The following is a 15,560-nucleotide window of genomic DNA, read 5'->3' as shown; positions in this document are numbered from 1 at the left end:
TATCCAAAGCAACTTACAGGAGGACAACACCAGCAATTCTCGTTCCATTTGTATAGATTTTGAGTTTACTAAACTAAGAGCCCTGATAAGGCCGAACTTGTCAGAAAAAAACATGCTCGGAAATTGTTAAGTGCTGGACGAAGAGAAGAAAAAAATTACATTTATTTTGTGCAGTGTGTGCATGTGCGTAAGTGTTAGATTTGTCTGAAATACTTTTTGAATAAGTGGGTTTTCAACTGCTTCTTAAAGGTGGTGGTAGTCTCGGCTAGTCGGGTGTAGGGTAGGGTGGTAGTTGCCTAGTGGGTAACACACTCGCCTATGACCCTGAAGTCCCAGGTTCAAGTCCCACTTACTACCATCGTGTCCCTGAGCAAGACACTTAAGCCTGAGTGTCTCCAGGGGGGGACTGTCCCTGTAACTACTGATTGTCGCTCTGGATAAGGAGGGTCTGAAAATACTGAAAATACTGGTTGTTCCACCAGCCAGGGACAACGAAGGAGAACAGAGTACCATCTGGAGGGGTTTTATGGTGACTGCAGAGGCTCCAGTCAGGAGAGAGTTACAACAGTTGAGTTTGGTTCAGACTCAGTTTGTCGTCAATCCAAACTTCAAGGCTTTTTGCTGACGCCGTGGGTGTTAACAGTAGAAAGCCGAGTTGAATTGAGAGGTTTTGCCCAGACAGATAAGAGTCTCAGTTTTGGATAGGTTGAGTTGGAGGTGTCGCTCAGACATGCATGCCGATATGTCTGAGAGACAGGCCGAGATTTTTGTCACAATAGTGGCATCTTCTGGTGGGAAAGACAAATAGAGCTGGCTGTCATCAGTGTAAGAGTAATAAGAGAAGCCATGTCATTGGATGATGTGACCAAGTGAGCGAGTGTATATTGAGAATAGAAGTGGGCCAAGGACAGAGCCTTGTGGAACCCCTGTGGTTACCCTAGAGAGGACAGATGTCTCACCTCCCCATGATACCTTGAAAGACATGTCGTGAAGATAAGAGGTGAACCAATTTAGTACGGTTCGAGTAACTCCTAAATCTGAGAGTGTGGTGAAAAGAATTTCATGATTAACTGTGTCGAAGGCAGCAGATGGATCAAGTAGGATAAGGACAGAGGATCTGCGGGCTCATCATTGCCAGGATGGGAGGTTTCAGTTGAATGTCCTTTCCTGAAACCAGACTGAAAAGGGTCGAGAAGATCATGCTCGTGGAGAAATGAAGAAAGTTGAGCCAGGACTGCCCTTTCAAGAATTTTTGAAAGAAAAGGAAGGTTGGAGACTGGGCGGTAGCTATCCAAATAAAAGTAGGTGTTCATCACTTTATCAGTTGGGAACGTGAGGAATTTGGAACGTTAAATTAATTAGTTAATTTTGGCTTCATAATGAAGAGGCGTGGCCATGATTCCCAAATAAAAGTAGGTGTTCATCCTTTTATCAGTTTGGAACGTGAGGAATTTGGAACGTTAAATTAATTTGTTAATTTTGGCTTCATAATGAAGCAGCGTGGCCCTGATTCCCAAATAAAAGTACGTTTACATCATTTTATCAGTTGGGAACGTGAGGAAGGCCGACGTGACGCTACGTGACGTCACAGCGTTTTCCCAGGCCGGAACCTTTACGGGGCGCCTCTTGTTCCCCCCGGAGGAGTGTGGCGCCGCACGTAGCCTGCTGGTAGCCGCTCCGTCCGCTCCTGAGTCACACAGCGAGGAAGAAAGTCCGGATCGGACCGCGAGTTTGTGCAGCGGAGTCCGAGGCGGCGACATGTCCGACCACATCGTGAGTAGATGAGTTGTGTGCGGATGTTCTCCGGCCGTCTATCCGCGGCTAACAGGCTCCGCGTCCGGTGATGAGGCAGCAGATTTACCGGCGCTGGGGGCTAAAGGCTAACAGCTAGCATTTGAGGGCCCGACAGCGCCAGCAGTTCGGGAGGCTCTACGCGCCGTCCCGGTTCTGTAGCTGGAGAAGGTTCGGGGCCAGGAAGTTCAGAATATCCAGATATTCTTGTTCCTGGATCCCACTGTCGGAAAATGCGGATTAGAACTAATTTGAACCGAGTCGTGTCGTAATTTTGTACGGATTAATTTGTGATTGTGCTTAAATAAATGTCCAGTGCAGACTCGTTTCTGTCGTTTGTCCCAGATCATCCGAGTCCAGTCTCCTGAGGGGATGAAGAAGATCTCATCCGCCAAGCGGGAGACAGCAGCTGCTTTTCTCAAGAAGGTAAGGAGATGATCGTCCTCCAGACCAGGGAAACTGGAGATGACGATAGTTTATTAATGAGGTGGTGTTGGAGAAACGGGAAACCCCTGGGATAAAGTTTTGTATTTTCGATGGCAATGCTGCTGGATGAATAAAGTTAGATCTCCTCCTGCAGGTGGCCAAAGAGTTTGGCTTCAGCTCTAATGGCTTCTCCGTCTACCTGAACCGCAACAAGACGGGCGAGATCTTCTCTCAGAACAAGACCCTGAGCGTGCTGAAGATCAAGTACGTTGGAGCTGAGTGTTCTCTCTCTTGCTCTCTCTGTTATTTACCAGGGTTCTTTTTTTATGGTTTTTGCAGGCATGGCGACATGCTCTTCCTCTTCCCCTCGGCTTCCCCCAGCACCTCCAGTGAGGTGATGGACGTAGCATCTCCACACTCATCTTCCTCCCTCCCGTCCACCTCGTCGTCTTCCTCATCTTCCTCCTTGCCACGGTGCTTCTCAGCATCCCTCAACCCAGAAGATGACATCGACCAGTTCCTGTCTAAGCAGGAGGGGAAGATCTTCAGAGACCGAGATCCTCAACTGTGAGTTGCGAAACCAGTCGAACCCCCGGTCACATGACCTGTTTTACACTTGTACCGTCTTACTTGCTGACTCTTTCAGCTGCCGACATGGACCAATGGGGAAATGTGTTCACTGTGTCCCACTGGAGGTGAGCAGATCCATCTCGTGCTCTTTCTGTCTGTCCATGCTGCTGACTGTCCTTTTCTACTGCAGCCTTTCGATGAGGACTACCTGAACCACCTGGACCCTCCGGTGAAGCACATGTCGTTCCACGCCTACATCCGCAAACTCACCGGCGGAGCTGACAAGTGAGTGAAAAGTCACGACTGCCACGTGCCAGGTGAAAAATAGCAACGTTCTACTGATTCTGTCATTCCTGATGCAGAGGGAAGTTTGTAGCCCTGGAGAACATCAGCTGTAAGATCAAATCCGGCTGTGAGGGTCATCCGCCGTGGCCAGAGGGCATCTGCACCAAGTGCCAGCCAAGCGCCATCACCCTCAACAGGCAGGTAAGGTTCTTCACGCCGCACCCCACCTTCATCCACAACCTGCTAAATATGTTTCGTCTGATGGACTGTACTGTCTTTACCCCAGAAATACCGGCATGTGGACAACATCATGTTTGAGAACCACACCATCGCTGACCGCTTCTTGGACTTCTGGAGAAAGACGGGGAACCAGCGCATGGGCTACCTGTACGGACGGTACACCGAACACAAGGACATCCCCCTGGGCATCCGGGCGGAGGTGGCCGCCATCTACGAACCTCCACAGGTCTTTAAAAGCCCCTCTCGTGGTGCATGGTGTGATGGTCACACCTCCACGTGCCGCAGTGTGATCGTGGTCACTGGTTTCTCCATCAGATCGGCAGTCAGAACAGCCTGGAGTTGATCGAGGACCCGAAGGCCGCCGCCGTGGACGAGGTCGCTGGCAAGCTGGGCCTGCGGAAGGTAGAGCGCCTTTTGATGTCACGACGTCACCCTTTCATGTCCTGCAGACCTCGTTCCTGGTCTGATGGTGGTGTGTTTGTGGATAGGTGGGTTGGATCTTCACAGACCTGTTGTCTGAAGACACCAGAATTGGCACAGTCCGCTACAGCCGCCACAAGGTATACGACACCCGATACTGTGACCTTTAACCCCGGTGTACGGTGATGTGTGCTTCATCAGCTGCCTCTTCCTCCCAGGACTCCTATTTTCTGAGTGCGGAGGAGTGCATCACGGCCGGATTCTTCCAGAACCAGCAGTCCAACCTCTGCCGCCTCTCCCCCGACGGACATTTTGGCTCGAAGTTTGTCACCGTTGTTGCAACAGGTGCGTCTCTTTACCGTGCTGGTGACTGTCCTTCTGTGGAAGACGTGTCAGCGCTGAGCATGTGTGTCCTCAGGTGGACCTGATAACCAAGTGCACTTTGAGGGCTACCAGGTGTCGAACCAGTGCATGGCTCTGGTGCGGGACGAGTGTCTCCTGCCTTGCCGGGACGCCCCAGAGTTGGGCTATGCCAAGGAGTCGAGCACGGAGCAGTACGTCCCTGACGTCTTCTACAAGGTACCAGAGCCGCCCGCCCGCCGCTGTTCTCTTCACTGCTGCAGCACTAATCCACGCCTCTCGTTCTGCAGGACAAGGACAAGTTCGGAAATGACATCACACACTTGGCCCGCCCCCTTCCTGTTGAGTACCTGATCATAGATGTGAGTAGCAGCACAATTCATCACGAGTTGAGAGGTCGCCAGTCAGCACACGTATTTCTTATGTTTACTAACCTTTGACCCCTTCAGATCACCACCACCTTTCCCAAAGATCCCCAGTTCACCTTCTCGTCCTCGCTGCGCTTCCCCATTGAGAACAGGGAGGCTCTGGGGGAGACGCAGGTACGGTAGCTTTGAGACGCGCGCAGATGAGAAAAGAAGCGGCTGATTACAGGACATTTCTGGATGTGTGTGTTTGATAGGACTTCCACAGTTTAGCTACGTACCTGTCCCAGTGTTCCTCTACGGCTTTCTTGGACATGGTCTCAGATTTCCACCTGCTCATCTTCTTGGTCACCAATGAGGTCATGCCGCTGCGGGTGAGTTAAAATGAAAACAATGACCGGAAGCCCCGCCCACATAGCTGTGTGCTTTACACCATAACATGAACCTTGCATCCTTTTGTCTCCCACCGTGTAATTTTTGCCGGTTTACATCTGCTGTGTGCAGGACAGTATTGGGCTCCTGCTGGACGCCGTGAAGACCTCCAATGAGGAGCTGGCGCAGACCTGGAAGAAATCGGAGCAGTGGGCCACCATCGAGCAGCTCTGCAGTGAGTTGTCCCTTCGTCCTTCATAAAGAACAGTGGTGGGTGGGACGCTGACGTGACCACTGTCCTCTCCTTCTCAGGCACCGTCGGAGGGCAGCTGTCCGCCTCCCAGGACTACGGCGCGCCGGGCCCGTCTATCCCACAATCCTCCAGCGCGATGTGGTCCTGCCTGCACTGCACCTTCATGAACCAGCCCGGCACCGAGCACTGCGAGATGTGCAGCCTGCCGCGCAGCTAGGCGCCCACCTCGCCCGTCAACTCCCGCCTGATTGGCCTGGCGGGTTACTGTGAAGCCACGGCGACGCCCAGTCACCATGGGCGCTGGGTGTGGACGCTCGGCAAGGCCCCGCCCCTTCCTTCAAACCAGTATTTGTGTGCGTTAGGGCAGCAGCAGCGTTGAGATGAAGTTCTTATTTATTTCTGCCGCCATTCCGCGTCTCCTCCGATCCGGGTGTTTGGGTGGAAATGAAGCCGTGGGATGGGAATGCCGGGAACCTCGAGGCAGCAGCGTGTGCCGTGTTCTTTCCTTCTTTTACTTCATTCTTCCGTTGCGCCGCTCCACACCTGGTGTGTAATACCAGCGTAAACAGCTGGTGGCGTCGCCGCGCTCGTCCACACCGATTTATTCTTTTCACCGCTTGATTTCGGAGAAGCGGCTCGGCGGTTAAGATCCCGCTCACACACACACACACACACACACGTTCGATTAATTTCTCCCTGTGGAGCTGCTGAACTCCTTGACTGAAATGCCGGTGAACAGCAGCATGTTCCCGCTCGTGCTGAACTGACGACGACGATGATGATGATGATGATCTGGGTTTGACTTTACAGCTACAACAATTCGAGTTAAATAAAAAGAAACTTCCTTTCAAACTGAGCCTTTGTCTTCTGTCCTGCCCAGGTTATGAAAATGAGAAGTCAGGGTGTTCCTTATGAACATCTCTTATTTCACTGGTTACTGCTTCCCTTTATATTTTAAATGATGTTGTCATGGTTTCTGTGAAGATCAGGAACTTTGCATTCCCACATGCTGACCAGATGCTGTCCTGGAATTCCAAAGTGGAGGTGCAAATGCACATCAAACACTCCTTCACTCGGTCTACATCTGCTGTGGGTGAGGTCATCTCGAGAACGGAGATGATCCAACATTCATCTGCATTAGACTCCACCTGACTGAAGTAGTTTTGGGCGGAGTCACACTGCGTACTGCGGTGTATAAATGAGGTTCTGGATGTTCAGATGCGGTAAAGAACTCGGCTGGGTACAAATGTCCTGCATCCGTCTGACCATTAGCCTCTTCTGGACCATGGTGTGGGTTCTGGGTACTGCACAGAACCCAGCATGGGACCACAGGTCTGAGGGTGAGTTGTTTAGCCACGCCATGATTGTTGCAGAACTGGAGAAACTGCATGTTTTCATCTTTCTGCAGCCAAATGTATAAGCACCAGGGGGTGTTCCAACCTGACGTTGGTTCTTGACAACTGGAGGTTCGCCATCATGTCCCAGGTGAAGGATCTTCTGCTGAATGACCACGCCACCGTACTTCCAGACTATGCCAGGTGGGTTCTGTAGTGTTCATGCAGTCTGGTCAAGCCGAGGTGTGCAACGTTCCGTCACCCTGTCTCCGTCCCCAGAATCGAGCCTCTGTCCCAGGCCTTGGGTGACCTCTACAAAGAGTTCAGTGCTTTGAAGGAACGTCTCCAGCAGCTGACTACTCGCTTTGAGGGGGTGGAGGCCTTTGTAGATGAAGTCCAATCATGCAGAAGACTTGTGATCCCCGACCAGAGGGCAGAACCCCCTGTGCTGAGGAATTCCGTGGATGATGGAAGATACAGGAGCAGAGTGGTGGTCAGAAGGGTCAAGAAACCAGTGTGAGGGCTCCACCCTCGCCACAAACCTTCAACCAGCTTCCCACCTGACCAACCAGACCCTTTCCAGATAGCCTCAGGTCACACGACTTTTTCTCTGCTTGTAAACGTGTGGTGGATCACCAGAACCGGACCAGAACCCATTCACCACTGCTCATGTGAGACACTATAAACTGGTTATTAAACCGAAATAAACCATGAAACTCCGACTCCGTTTCCCTGGTCGTGAATTATGTGAAAGTATTTGAAAAGTAGGTTTCGAGGTGACGTGTTGTGACTCCTGATCGGTGTTCCTGCTTCTGCAGAAACGAAACTGAGTTTTTCAGCTGCGGCTGCAGCAGCAGCAGCAAGAACTCGTCCGCATTTTAATCCCGGTTTTTTACAATGCGAAATGGCGTTTACATTTTTACCACAGATCATTTAACTGAACCGATGGAAATCGAACAGGTCCAGTCTCGGATTTTGAGGAAACAGACAAGCAGATCGGTTCAGGTTGGTCCGGATTTTTAAAATCCATAATTTCCTTCACATCTGTTTATTTTTCATTTAATCGGTATTACGTTTATATAAATTCATTATAGTTTCATGTTTAATCTGTCCAGACCGAATATTTTACTTTTCGTTTTTTGTAAAGCGTCTGATGTGATCCTGGGTTCGTATTAAACTTCATGCTTCCGGGATTTGTTTTTCACGCCCACACGCCGCGTCTTGTCCAATCGGATCAGTTCATTCCGGCTCAGCCAATCCTGTCGCGTCTCGGTGGCCTGGGCAAATAAAATATTGTCTTGACGATATTAATTTCTTACTTAATTCTTTTCAAACCTTGTCAGCGGAAGTGGTTTTAATGAAATGGATCAACGTCTAGTGAAGTAGCACCATGAAGATCCTGGGGTCCCAAAATACCGTGATTTTTATTAACTTTTCAGACACAGGCTTGAAATAAGAAGGGGAGGAAAACCCCTGGAAAACCAACAGACAAGAAAGTCAGACAGGCAGAGGAGCCACAGGATGTCCAGATGCTGGGCCAGGTGGACGATTCAGAACCTGAAACTGTCCACAACCAGAACCAGGACCAGATGACAGACGAAAATGGCCAGAAAACTGATGAGGAGCAACATAACTCCCAAAGGGAAAAGAGACGAAAAGTTGCAGCCCAGACACAGACATGCGACTGGGGGGGGACAGACGCCCAAACACAGACACCGCTGATAAAAACCAGTGACACCCAAACACAGACCAACTTCCAGCAGGAGATCCAGGAACTGGAACCTGAGAGGGATACAGAGAAGCCCAGAGGAGAATCTGAAGTTCAGGGCTCTTCCATCAACCCAATGACTAAAGGGCAAAGGTCATACAGTGAGGCTGCAGCTGGCAACAGAGCGAGTGGAGGAAGCAGGTCAGTAGATCTGATTTCTTCTCCTCTATACCATTGGCCCTACCTCATGTCCATTAGAACCATAGTAAGGACAGGACAAGGAAAAATTGAAGCAGGTAGCCTATCACAACCCAGATAGAATAAGGCACATATGACCTGATGTTCAAGCCAGTTTTTCTGCAGGCAGAACCCTCAGAACTTCTCCTCATGAACCACCCCTCCTATTACAGAAAAGTGTCTCCTGTACGCCCGCCTGAAACCATCACCATCTTCACCTTTCACATCTATGCTGTTCTGGACAAGAAGTTCAAATTCAGCAGAGACCGGGACTGTCTGATCCTGTTTCTTCATCAGCAGCAGAAGCAGATGGAACTCAAAACAACCCATTTTATGTGAGTTTTTTTATATAACGTTTTATCTTCATTATTTTCTCATTCGACCCTGATTCATCTGCTCCTTCTTTGGATATTTCTCTGTTTTAGGGGCAACAATAAGAAAGGCAACCTGATTGAAGCCACCCTGTCTGTGGAAGAGAGACTGTTAACTCAAGGAATGTGCATTAGTTATCAATATGGAGTAAAGCAGAAGCAGAAAATCTCAACTGAAATTGCATCTCGGTTTCTCCAGATACCTTGGGATCCTACAGTAAAAGGTACACCAGGCTCCTCCCACACGGCTTTTCTGCTCTTTTCAGTGAATGCGTCATTATTTGTGTGATTATTTTCATACAGAAATACATCTATTTGAAGGCCACATCAGTTGGCCTGGGTCATCAACTTTAGAATGGCTTTTTGGACTGGGGAGATCAAGAGATCATTCCAGTGCTTGGGAAGATTCTGCCCACATTCTTCTGGACAGTATTTTCCAGAAATGGTCCCCATATGACCAGAATAGCACTCAGACTTTTGTAGAACTACTAAAGTTCTATCAGTGGAGCTTCAACTTTAACATTCATCGCCGCATCATTTACCCAAAAAATGTGTGTTCTCCAGATCTCAAGGTATCTCACAAATAACCCAGAATATGTCATAAAACATCATCAAGTCATTATTAACCGGTCATTAATTCTGTGCTGGCTTCAAGGTTTCAGAGTGGATTGCTGATCAGCTGGTAAACATCTTGCCTGTGGAAGACAATAGTAAAGTTGCTGATGGCTCGCTTGTGGACAACCCACTGGTGGTCGGCCTTGCTGTGTTCTGGGTCTGCCGAGGCTGTTGCCTGGACCTCGGGCTGAAACACTGGGCCCGACTGTGCCATGTGGTGTCCTCTGGGGCAGCACTGAGCCCCACGTCTATCACGGCCACACAGCAGATCATTCCAGCTCTGTCACAGTAAGTACACTACTCCCAATAAGTTACGGATACTGTGAGAGATTTAGTGGATGTCATTTAGTGGATGTCCTTTTCACTTCAGACATTTTTGGGATAGGGAGGTAATTGTATTGGGGTGATAGACACACCTCATTTTGTGTTTTCCATGTAATGGTCTAATTGTGTACAGGTGTGCCTTATATTGGGGTCATTACCAAGAGACAACATTTACATTTACATTTACATTTACATTTACAGCATTTATCAGAACCTCAATGTGGCATCAATTGATGCCTCAATGTGGCATCAATTTCAACATTCTATGGGTACTAAAAGCTGGTATTGTCAGTAAGTCATTCCAAGTTCATCATTCAAACAGCTATGAACAGCTATGACGTCACTTTTTTTTTTTTATGGCGTCACCTGGCCATGGCGCCTTCGGGTCGGTGGCAGGCAGGCATATGTTGCTCGTGAACAAAGTGTCATCAGCAGACTTGCATCAAGACACAGAAAAACTTTCTGTTCATGACAGACCCAGGAGTGGAGCCCCACGAGTGACAGGCCACCAGTACCTAATGACATACAGTGGAGGAAATAATTATTTGACCCCTCGTTGATTTTGTAAGTTTGTCCAATGACAAAGAAATGAAACGTCTCAGAACAGTAATGGTAAGTTTATATTAACAGTGACAGATAGCACATCAAAAGTAAAATTGAAAAAAATAACTTTAAATAAAAGATAGTGAAATAAGTATTTGAACCCTCTAACAAAAAAGACTTAATACTTAGTGGCAAAACCCTTGTTTGCAAGCACAGAGGTCAAACCTTTCTTGTACTTAATGACCAAGTTTGCACACATTTTAGGAGGAATTTTGGTCCACTCCTCTTTGCAGATCATCTCCAAATCACTAAGGTTTCGAGGCTGTCTCTGTGCAACTTTGAGCTTCAGCTCCCTCCATAGGTTTTCTATTGGATTAAGTTTAGAAGACTGACTAGGCCACTCCATGACCTTAATGTGCTTCTTCTTGAGCCACTCCTTTGTTGCCTTTGCTGTATGTTTTGAGTCATTGTCATGATGGAACAACCATCCACAACCCATTTTCAATTTTCTGGCAGAGGGAAGGAGGTTGTCGCTCAGGATTTTACGATACATGGCTCCGTCCATTTTCCCGTTGATGCGGTGAAGTTGTCCTGTGCCCTTAGCAGAAAAACACCCCCAAAGCAAAATGTTTCCACCTCCATGCTTGACAGTGGGGACGATGTTTTGGGGGTCACAGGCAGCATTTTTCTTCCTCTGAACACGGCGAGTTGAGTTAATGCCAAAGAGCTCAATTTTGGTCTCATCTGACCACAGCACCTTCTCCCAGTCACTCTCTGAATCATTCAGATATTCATTGGCAAACTTCAGATGGACCTGCACATGTGCCTTCTTGAGCAGGGGGACCTTGCGAGCACTGCATTGCAGTGTAATGTGTTTCCAATGGTTTTCTTGGTGACTGTGGTCCCAGCTACTTTGAGGTCATTAACTAACTCCTCCTGTGTAGTTCTAGGATGATTTCTCACCTTTCTCAGAATCATTGAGACCCCACGAGATGAGATCTTGCGTGGAGCCCCAGACCGAGGTCGATTGATGGTCATTTTGTGCTCCTTCCATTTCGAACAATTGCAGCAACAGTTGTCACCTTCTCTCCCAGCTTCTTGCTAATGGTTTTGTATCCCATTCCAGCCTTGTGCAGGTCTACAATTTTGTCTCTGACATCCTTGGACAGCTCTTTGGTCTTTCCCATGTTGGAGAGTTTGGAGTCTGCCTGATTGATTGATTCTGTGGACAGGTGTCTTTTATACAGGTGACTAGTTAAGACAGGTGTCATTAATGAGGGTGACTAATTGAGTACTTTACTTTACTTTACTTTACTTTATTTAGCAGACGCTTTTATCCAAAGCGACTTACAAGAGGAAGACACCAGCAATTCTCGTTCGATTTCTATAGAATATTGAGTTTACAAACTTAAGAGCCCTGATAAGGGCTGAGTAGGCATGTCTTACCACTCTGTGGGAGCCAGAACTCTTAATGGTTAGTAGGGGTTCAAATACTTATTTCACTCAATGAAATGCAAATCAGCCTCTATCTTTTATTTAAAGTTATTTTTTCAATTTTACTTTTGATGTGCTATCTGTCACTGTTAAAATAAACCTACCATTAAAATGATACTGTTCTGAGACTTTTCATGTCTTCGTCATTGGACAAACTTACAAAATCAGCGAGGAGTCCAATAATTATTTCCTCCACGGTATGTACTCAGACATCATTATGCAACTGCCACACAGCTGCAGGCCCATTTACGAGCGTACCAGGGTTTCCAGACAAACCATTCGCAACCAACTTCACCGCTTTGGCTTGAATGCCAGATGACCGATGCAAGTGACTCCACTGACACCAAGACTCCGCCGTGAACGTTTGCAGTGGGCACAAGACCATGTGACCTGCACAATGCAGCATTGGTCTACTGTCCTGTTCACTGATGAGAGTTACATCAGCGTTGCTGGAGAAGGCGAGGTGAGCGATACGCTGTGGTCAACATGGTCCCCAGGGTTTGCTTTGGTGGAGGAGGTAGGAGGCAGATTGGTGAAGGCAACAGTCTGGGAAGCAATCACCAGTCAGCACAAAACAGATGTGGTTATTGTACATGGCTCAGTCACTGCACGTTCTCATCTCAGAGACATCATAGAACCCATCATCATCCCCCAATTCTGCCAGAACACCCCCAACGTTCTGTTCATGGATGATAATGCTCCACCACATCGTATCAGAATTATCACAGCTCGACTTCAGGAAGTTGGAGTGCCTCATGTGAAATGAACATCAATGTCCTGTGACCTGAACCCCTTCTGGGACCAGTTGAAACAGAGACTGAAGGATCGTACCCCACCCCCACATGACCTGGCAGAACTGCATGTAACACTTGTGTAAGAGTGGAACACATTGCCTCAGAACAACATCATGAGGCTGGTGAGGAGCATGAGACATCGCTGTCAAGCTGTCATTGCAGCAAATGGTGGAAACACCCGCTATTGACATTGTCCATTTTTGTTATTTGTGGCTATTCCTACTATTGTCTAATAAAAATTTAAACTAATGAAAATTGTGTTTTCTTCTCATATTCTTAGTAATATCAAAGGGAAATTTTAGTTATTTAATTAAAATTCTGGGATCCCTAAAAAATAGGGATCAAAAGGGACCTCTGCGGTTTGAACCAGCAACCTTCTGATTACGGGGACACTTCCTTAACCGCTAGGCCACCACTGCCCCGGTGTTCAGTGGCCTGAACTTCATGAATGTTGTTGCTGTGTAGGTTGCTGGGCTTTTTGATATAAGGATATTGGTCTATAGTTCGCTCAAGATCAGGGGTCTGATGACTGCTACCTTGAAGGAACTTGGTACGTGACCAGTGCTGAGAGATGAATGAATAATTTTGAAGATAGGATTTATAACACCTAGTGCTACTTGTTTAAGAGAAACTGTGTTTAACACACACCTAACACACATCTCAACATTCAGCATTCAATTATTGATGCACAAATTCTTGTCTGCTCTGGATCAACCACAAAGCTCTCTTTTTGTGGTTTCATACCTTACTCAAGGCATTAAACTATTTCATTGCTGAAACATCCTTTAATTGGGCCTGGCAAACTAATCATAACACATGTCTGAGATCGAGTTCAGTCATCCCTGAGACATGAAATATTTTGCAATTTGCATAGAAATCTGCTTAATGTTGTAAATGAAATGAAAGAATTTGATGGGTTCCAGACATCCTGACTTGTCATTGTCCTCTGCAGATGTGTGATTGGTTTGATGAACCACTGTGCCAGCCGGGTGGTGGTGGAGGTGGTGCTGCTTGTCCCGCTGTTGCTGACCCTGAGGCGGCCAGAGGCAGAGGAATCAGGCTCACCTGGAGAGGAGGACACCTGGGCTGGGCTGGAGGGCTTTTGCTACCATAGGTTTAGAGAACATCTCAGCAATCTCTCTGACAAGAGGAGGTGTGGCTGCCTTTCTGCTCCCTTTTTTCTTTTGTTTTTAATCGGGTTCTCAGGATAAGTGCGGTTTCTGCTTCCTGTCTTTCCCAGCATGATGATGCAGTTGATCAAGAGCCCCCAGGCTGTGATCCTGAGGAGCCCTCGTGTCTTGACTGCATGGCTGACATTGGTGGCATTTGAGGATGTTGGAGAGCTGGTCATCCACACAGGAATCCCTCCAGAACATGTGATTCAGAGCCTGGTCTTCCGACTGAAAGTTCTGGAACAAACTCCAAATCAAAATAGGATAAAAAGGGACCTTCGGGTATTAAATGCAGACAATGATCAACATGAACCTTCAGCTTAATGAATGTTGTTTTTGTGAAAGATTTTTATTATTATGTTCTTCAGACAACTGAAACCGTCCTGTCCCTCATTCTTCAGAGAGTTGAAGAAGAAAAGGAAAGGTATTGTCACAAGACAGACCATGTGACACGAACACGTGGCATCGTGTGTGAATGGCATTGTGCTGCTTTGCAGGATCTGCTGTTCTCAGAAGCTCGACTCCATCCTTCAATGCTGCGTCTGCCTGCAGCAGAGCATCTGTCATCTGACGCAGCTTGTCCTTCAGTACAGAACAGTCGTACTTTCCTTCCAGCTGCTGCTCAGCATGGCTGAACTGATGGAGAAGGTGTTTGTACACGTTGCATGCCACATATTACATGCGTAAAGCATGCATATAACACGCTGCATTATCTACTCCGCTTACAGGAAGGTGGGTCTGAAACATTGTTACTGGAAACACTAGTAAAGTCCCAGGATGAAGTTCAGAGTTGGCGGCAGAACCTCCTTCAGAATCCACTCATGAAGAGCTCCAGACTTACATATTCAAAGGAAATCGAGGTCACCTGCTGAAAATGATTCAGAAACAGACGCAGGATGACCCAGGTTGTAGGCATGAATAAATGTAGCTTTCTCTTCCACAGCTGTGGGACGCCCTATTCAGGGTTAGTTGTTCAGTGGAAGATTTCTCCAGAGGGTGGATAGAGAGGCTGCAGAGAGACCTGAGAAGGCGGATCTCACAGGTGGGCGTGTAGATTTGAATGCCGATAATTGACATGATTGGTTAGCTGACTTCCTGAGTATGTTGGGAGAAGGATGCTGAGGATGGAGCTGCTATAGGCAGGAGGAACAGAGGAAGGTCTAGTAGGAGGTTGGTGGATGTGGTGAGAAAGGACATGCAGAGGATGGGGGAAATGGATTAAAAGTGACTTCCTGTCTTCTGCAGATGTCCGTTGAGGACCAAGTCATCATCTGCTGCCTGGACCCTACAGCAGAAGCTCTGGATCGCAGCCACACCAGCATGCAGACCTGCTTTCAGCAGCAATCCCAGTCTGCCATCCAGGACATCTGTAAGGTTGGTGATGGCCGTGTCCTTTGGGAATGGTGTATTGGCCACGCCCCTTTTTTACTCACTCCAGTATTCTTTCTTATTTGATACAGAGCGAACGAGAGGGAGCCCTGCTGACACATCTCTTCTCTTTACCTGTGTCACTTCCCCCTGCTGTCCTGTCTTTTATTGTACTGGAATCGTCATCCCGCTTCGGAGATGATCCAGTAGAGTGTCTCCTGGCGCCCCAGTCAGCCGTCTACCAGCTTCTGTCCCGTGGTGTGTTCAGAGGTTCCTACGAGGTTGAACAGAAAACAACAGCATCCGGAGGTAACATCAGTGTTGTCTGGTCCTCAGAAAGCCATCTGGATGGGTGGTGCCTGCAGGATGGGGCCAGACAGGTGATTCTGGAGCGCGAGAGAATTTTTTTGGAGCTGGTTACAGCCCTGTCTAAGGGAAATGTACGCCTGGATCACCTCAAGACCACTCTGATGTACAGAGGACATTTTTTACAGCTTTACAGACGATGTAGGTTTCAC

The 15,560-nt window shown here is 47.9% G+C and overlaps 2 protein-coding genes across 2 annotated transcripts in view; both read left to right on the top strand.

Annotated features, from left to right (window-relative positions):
* Positions 1 to 1,612: 1,612 nt before the first annotated feature.
* Positions 1,613 to 5,934, top strand: nploc4 (NPL4 homolog, ubiquitin recognition factor). Its single transcript, XM_028969001.1, has 17 exons — positions 1,613 to 1,773; positions 2,137 to 2,217; positions 2,372 to 2,481; positions 2,557 to 2,784; positions 2,864 to 2,912; positions 2,978 to 3,072; positions 3,150 to 3,273; positions 3,359 to 3,538; positions 3,628 to 3,714; positions 3,801 to 3,872; positions 3,951 to 4,077; positions 4,151 to 4,311; positions 4,383 to 4,454; positions 4,542 to 4,634; positions 4,715 to 4,831; positions 4,962 to 5,064; positions 5,142 to 5,934. Exons 1-17 carry the CDS (start codon positions 1,759 to 1,761, stop codon positions 5,297 to 5,299), a joined length of 1,872 nt encoding a protein of 623 aa, XP_028824834.1. The 5' UTR covers positions 1,613 to 1,758; the 3' UTR covers positions 5,300 to 5,934.
* A 1,318-nt stretch (positions 5,935 to 7,252) lies between these two features.
* The window catches only part of rnf213b (ring finger protein 213b), a 32,833-nt gene continuing 24,525 nt past the window's right edge, over positions 7,253 to 15,560 (top strand). Inside the window, exons 1-15 of the mRNA XM_028968971.1 lie at positions 7,253 to 7,421; positions 7,856 to 8,325; positions 8,535 to 8,696; positions 8,787 to 8,956; positions 9,036 to 9,304; positions 9,388 to 9,635; positions 13,455 to 13,655; positions 13,743 to 13,956; positions 14,043 to 14,098; positions 14,172 to 14,322; positions 14,403 to 14,534; positions 14,618 to 14,716; positions 14,920 to 15,048; positions 15,135 to 15,300; positions 15,379 to 15,549. Of these exons, the coding sequence (XP_028824804.1) occupies positions 7,946 to 8,325; positions 8,535 to 8,696; positions 8,787 to 8,956; positions 9,036 to 9,304; positions 9,388 to 9,635; positions 13,455 to 13,655; positions 13,743 to 13,956; positions 14,043 to 14,098; positions 14,172 to 14,322; positions 14,403 to 14,534; positions 14,618 to 14,716; positions 14,920 to 15,048; positions 15,135 to 15,300; positions 15,379 to 15,549 (2,548 nt within the window). The 5' untranslated portion in view covers positions 7,253 to 7,421; positions 7,856 to 7,945. The remainder of the gene's footprint in view (positions 7,422 to 7,855; positions 8,326 to 8,534; positions 8,697 to 8,786; positions 8,957 to 9,035; positions 9,305 to 9,387; positions 9,636 to 13,454; positions 13,656 to 13,742; positions 13,957 to 14,042; positions 14,099 to 14,171; positions 14,323 to 14,402; positions 14,535 to 14,617; positions 14,717 to 14,919; positions 15,049 to 15,134; positions 15,301 to 15,378; positions 15,550 to 15,560) is intronic.

This window comes from Denticeps clupeoides, unplaced genomic scaffold (genome assembly GCF_900700375.1).
Source record: "Denticeps clupeoides unplaced genomic scaffold, fDenClu1.1, whole genome shotgun sequence".
In the NCBI taxonomy this organism is placed as follows: domain Eukaryota; kingdom Metazoa; phylum Chordata; class Actinopteri; order Clupeiformes; family Denticipitidae; genus Denticeps; species Denticeps clupeoides.
The sequence above is the reverse complement of the archived record's forward strand: the minus strand, read 5'-3'. Positions and strand labels throughout refer to the sequence as shown.

Bases quoted from the DNA above. Each gene is read 5' to 3' on its own strand.
- nploc4 (XM_028969001.1), top strand. The intron at 3,873-3,950 runs GTATACGACACC...TCTTCCTCCCAG, and splicing joins TCCGCTACAGCCGCCACAAG to GACTCCTATTTTCTGAGTGC. The intron at 4,312-4,382 runs GTACCAGAGCCG...CTCGTTCTGCAG, and splicing joins TCCCTGACGTCTTCTACAAG to GACAAGGACAAGTTCGGAAA.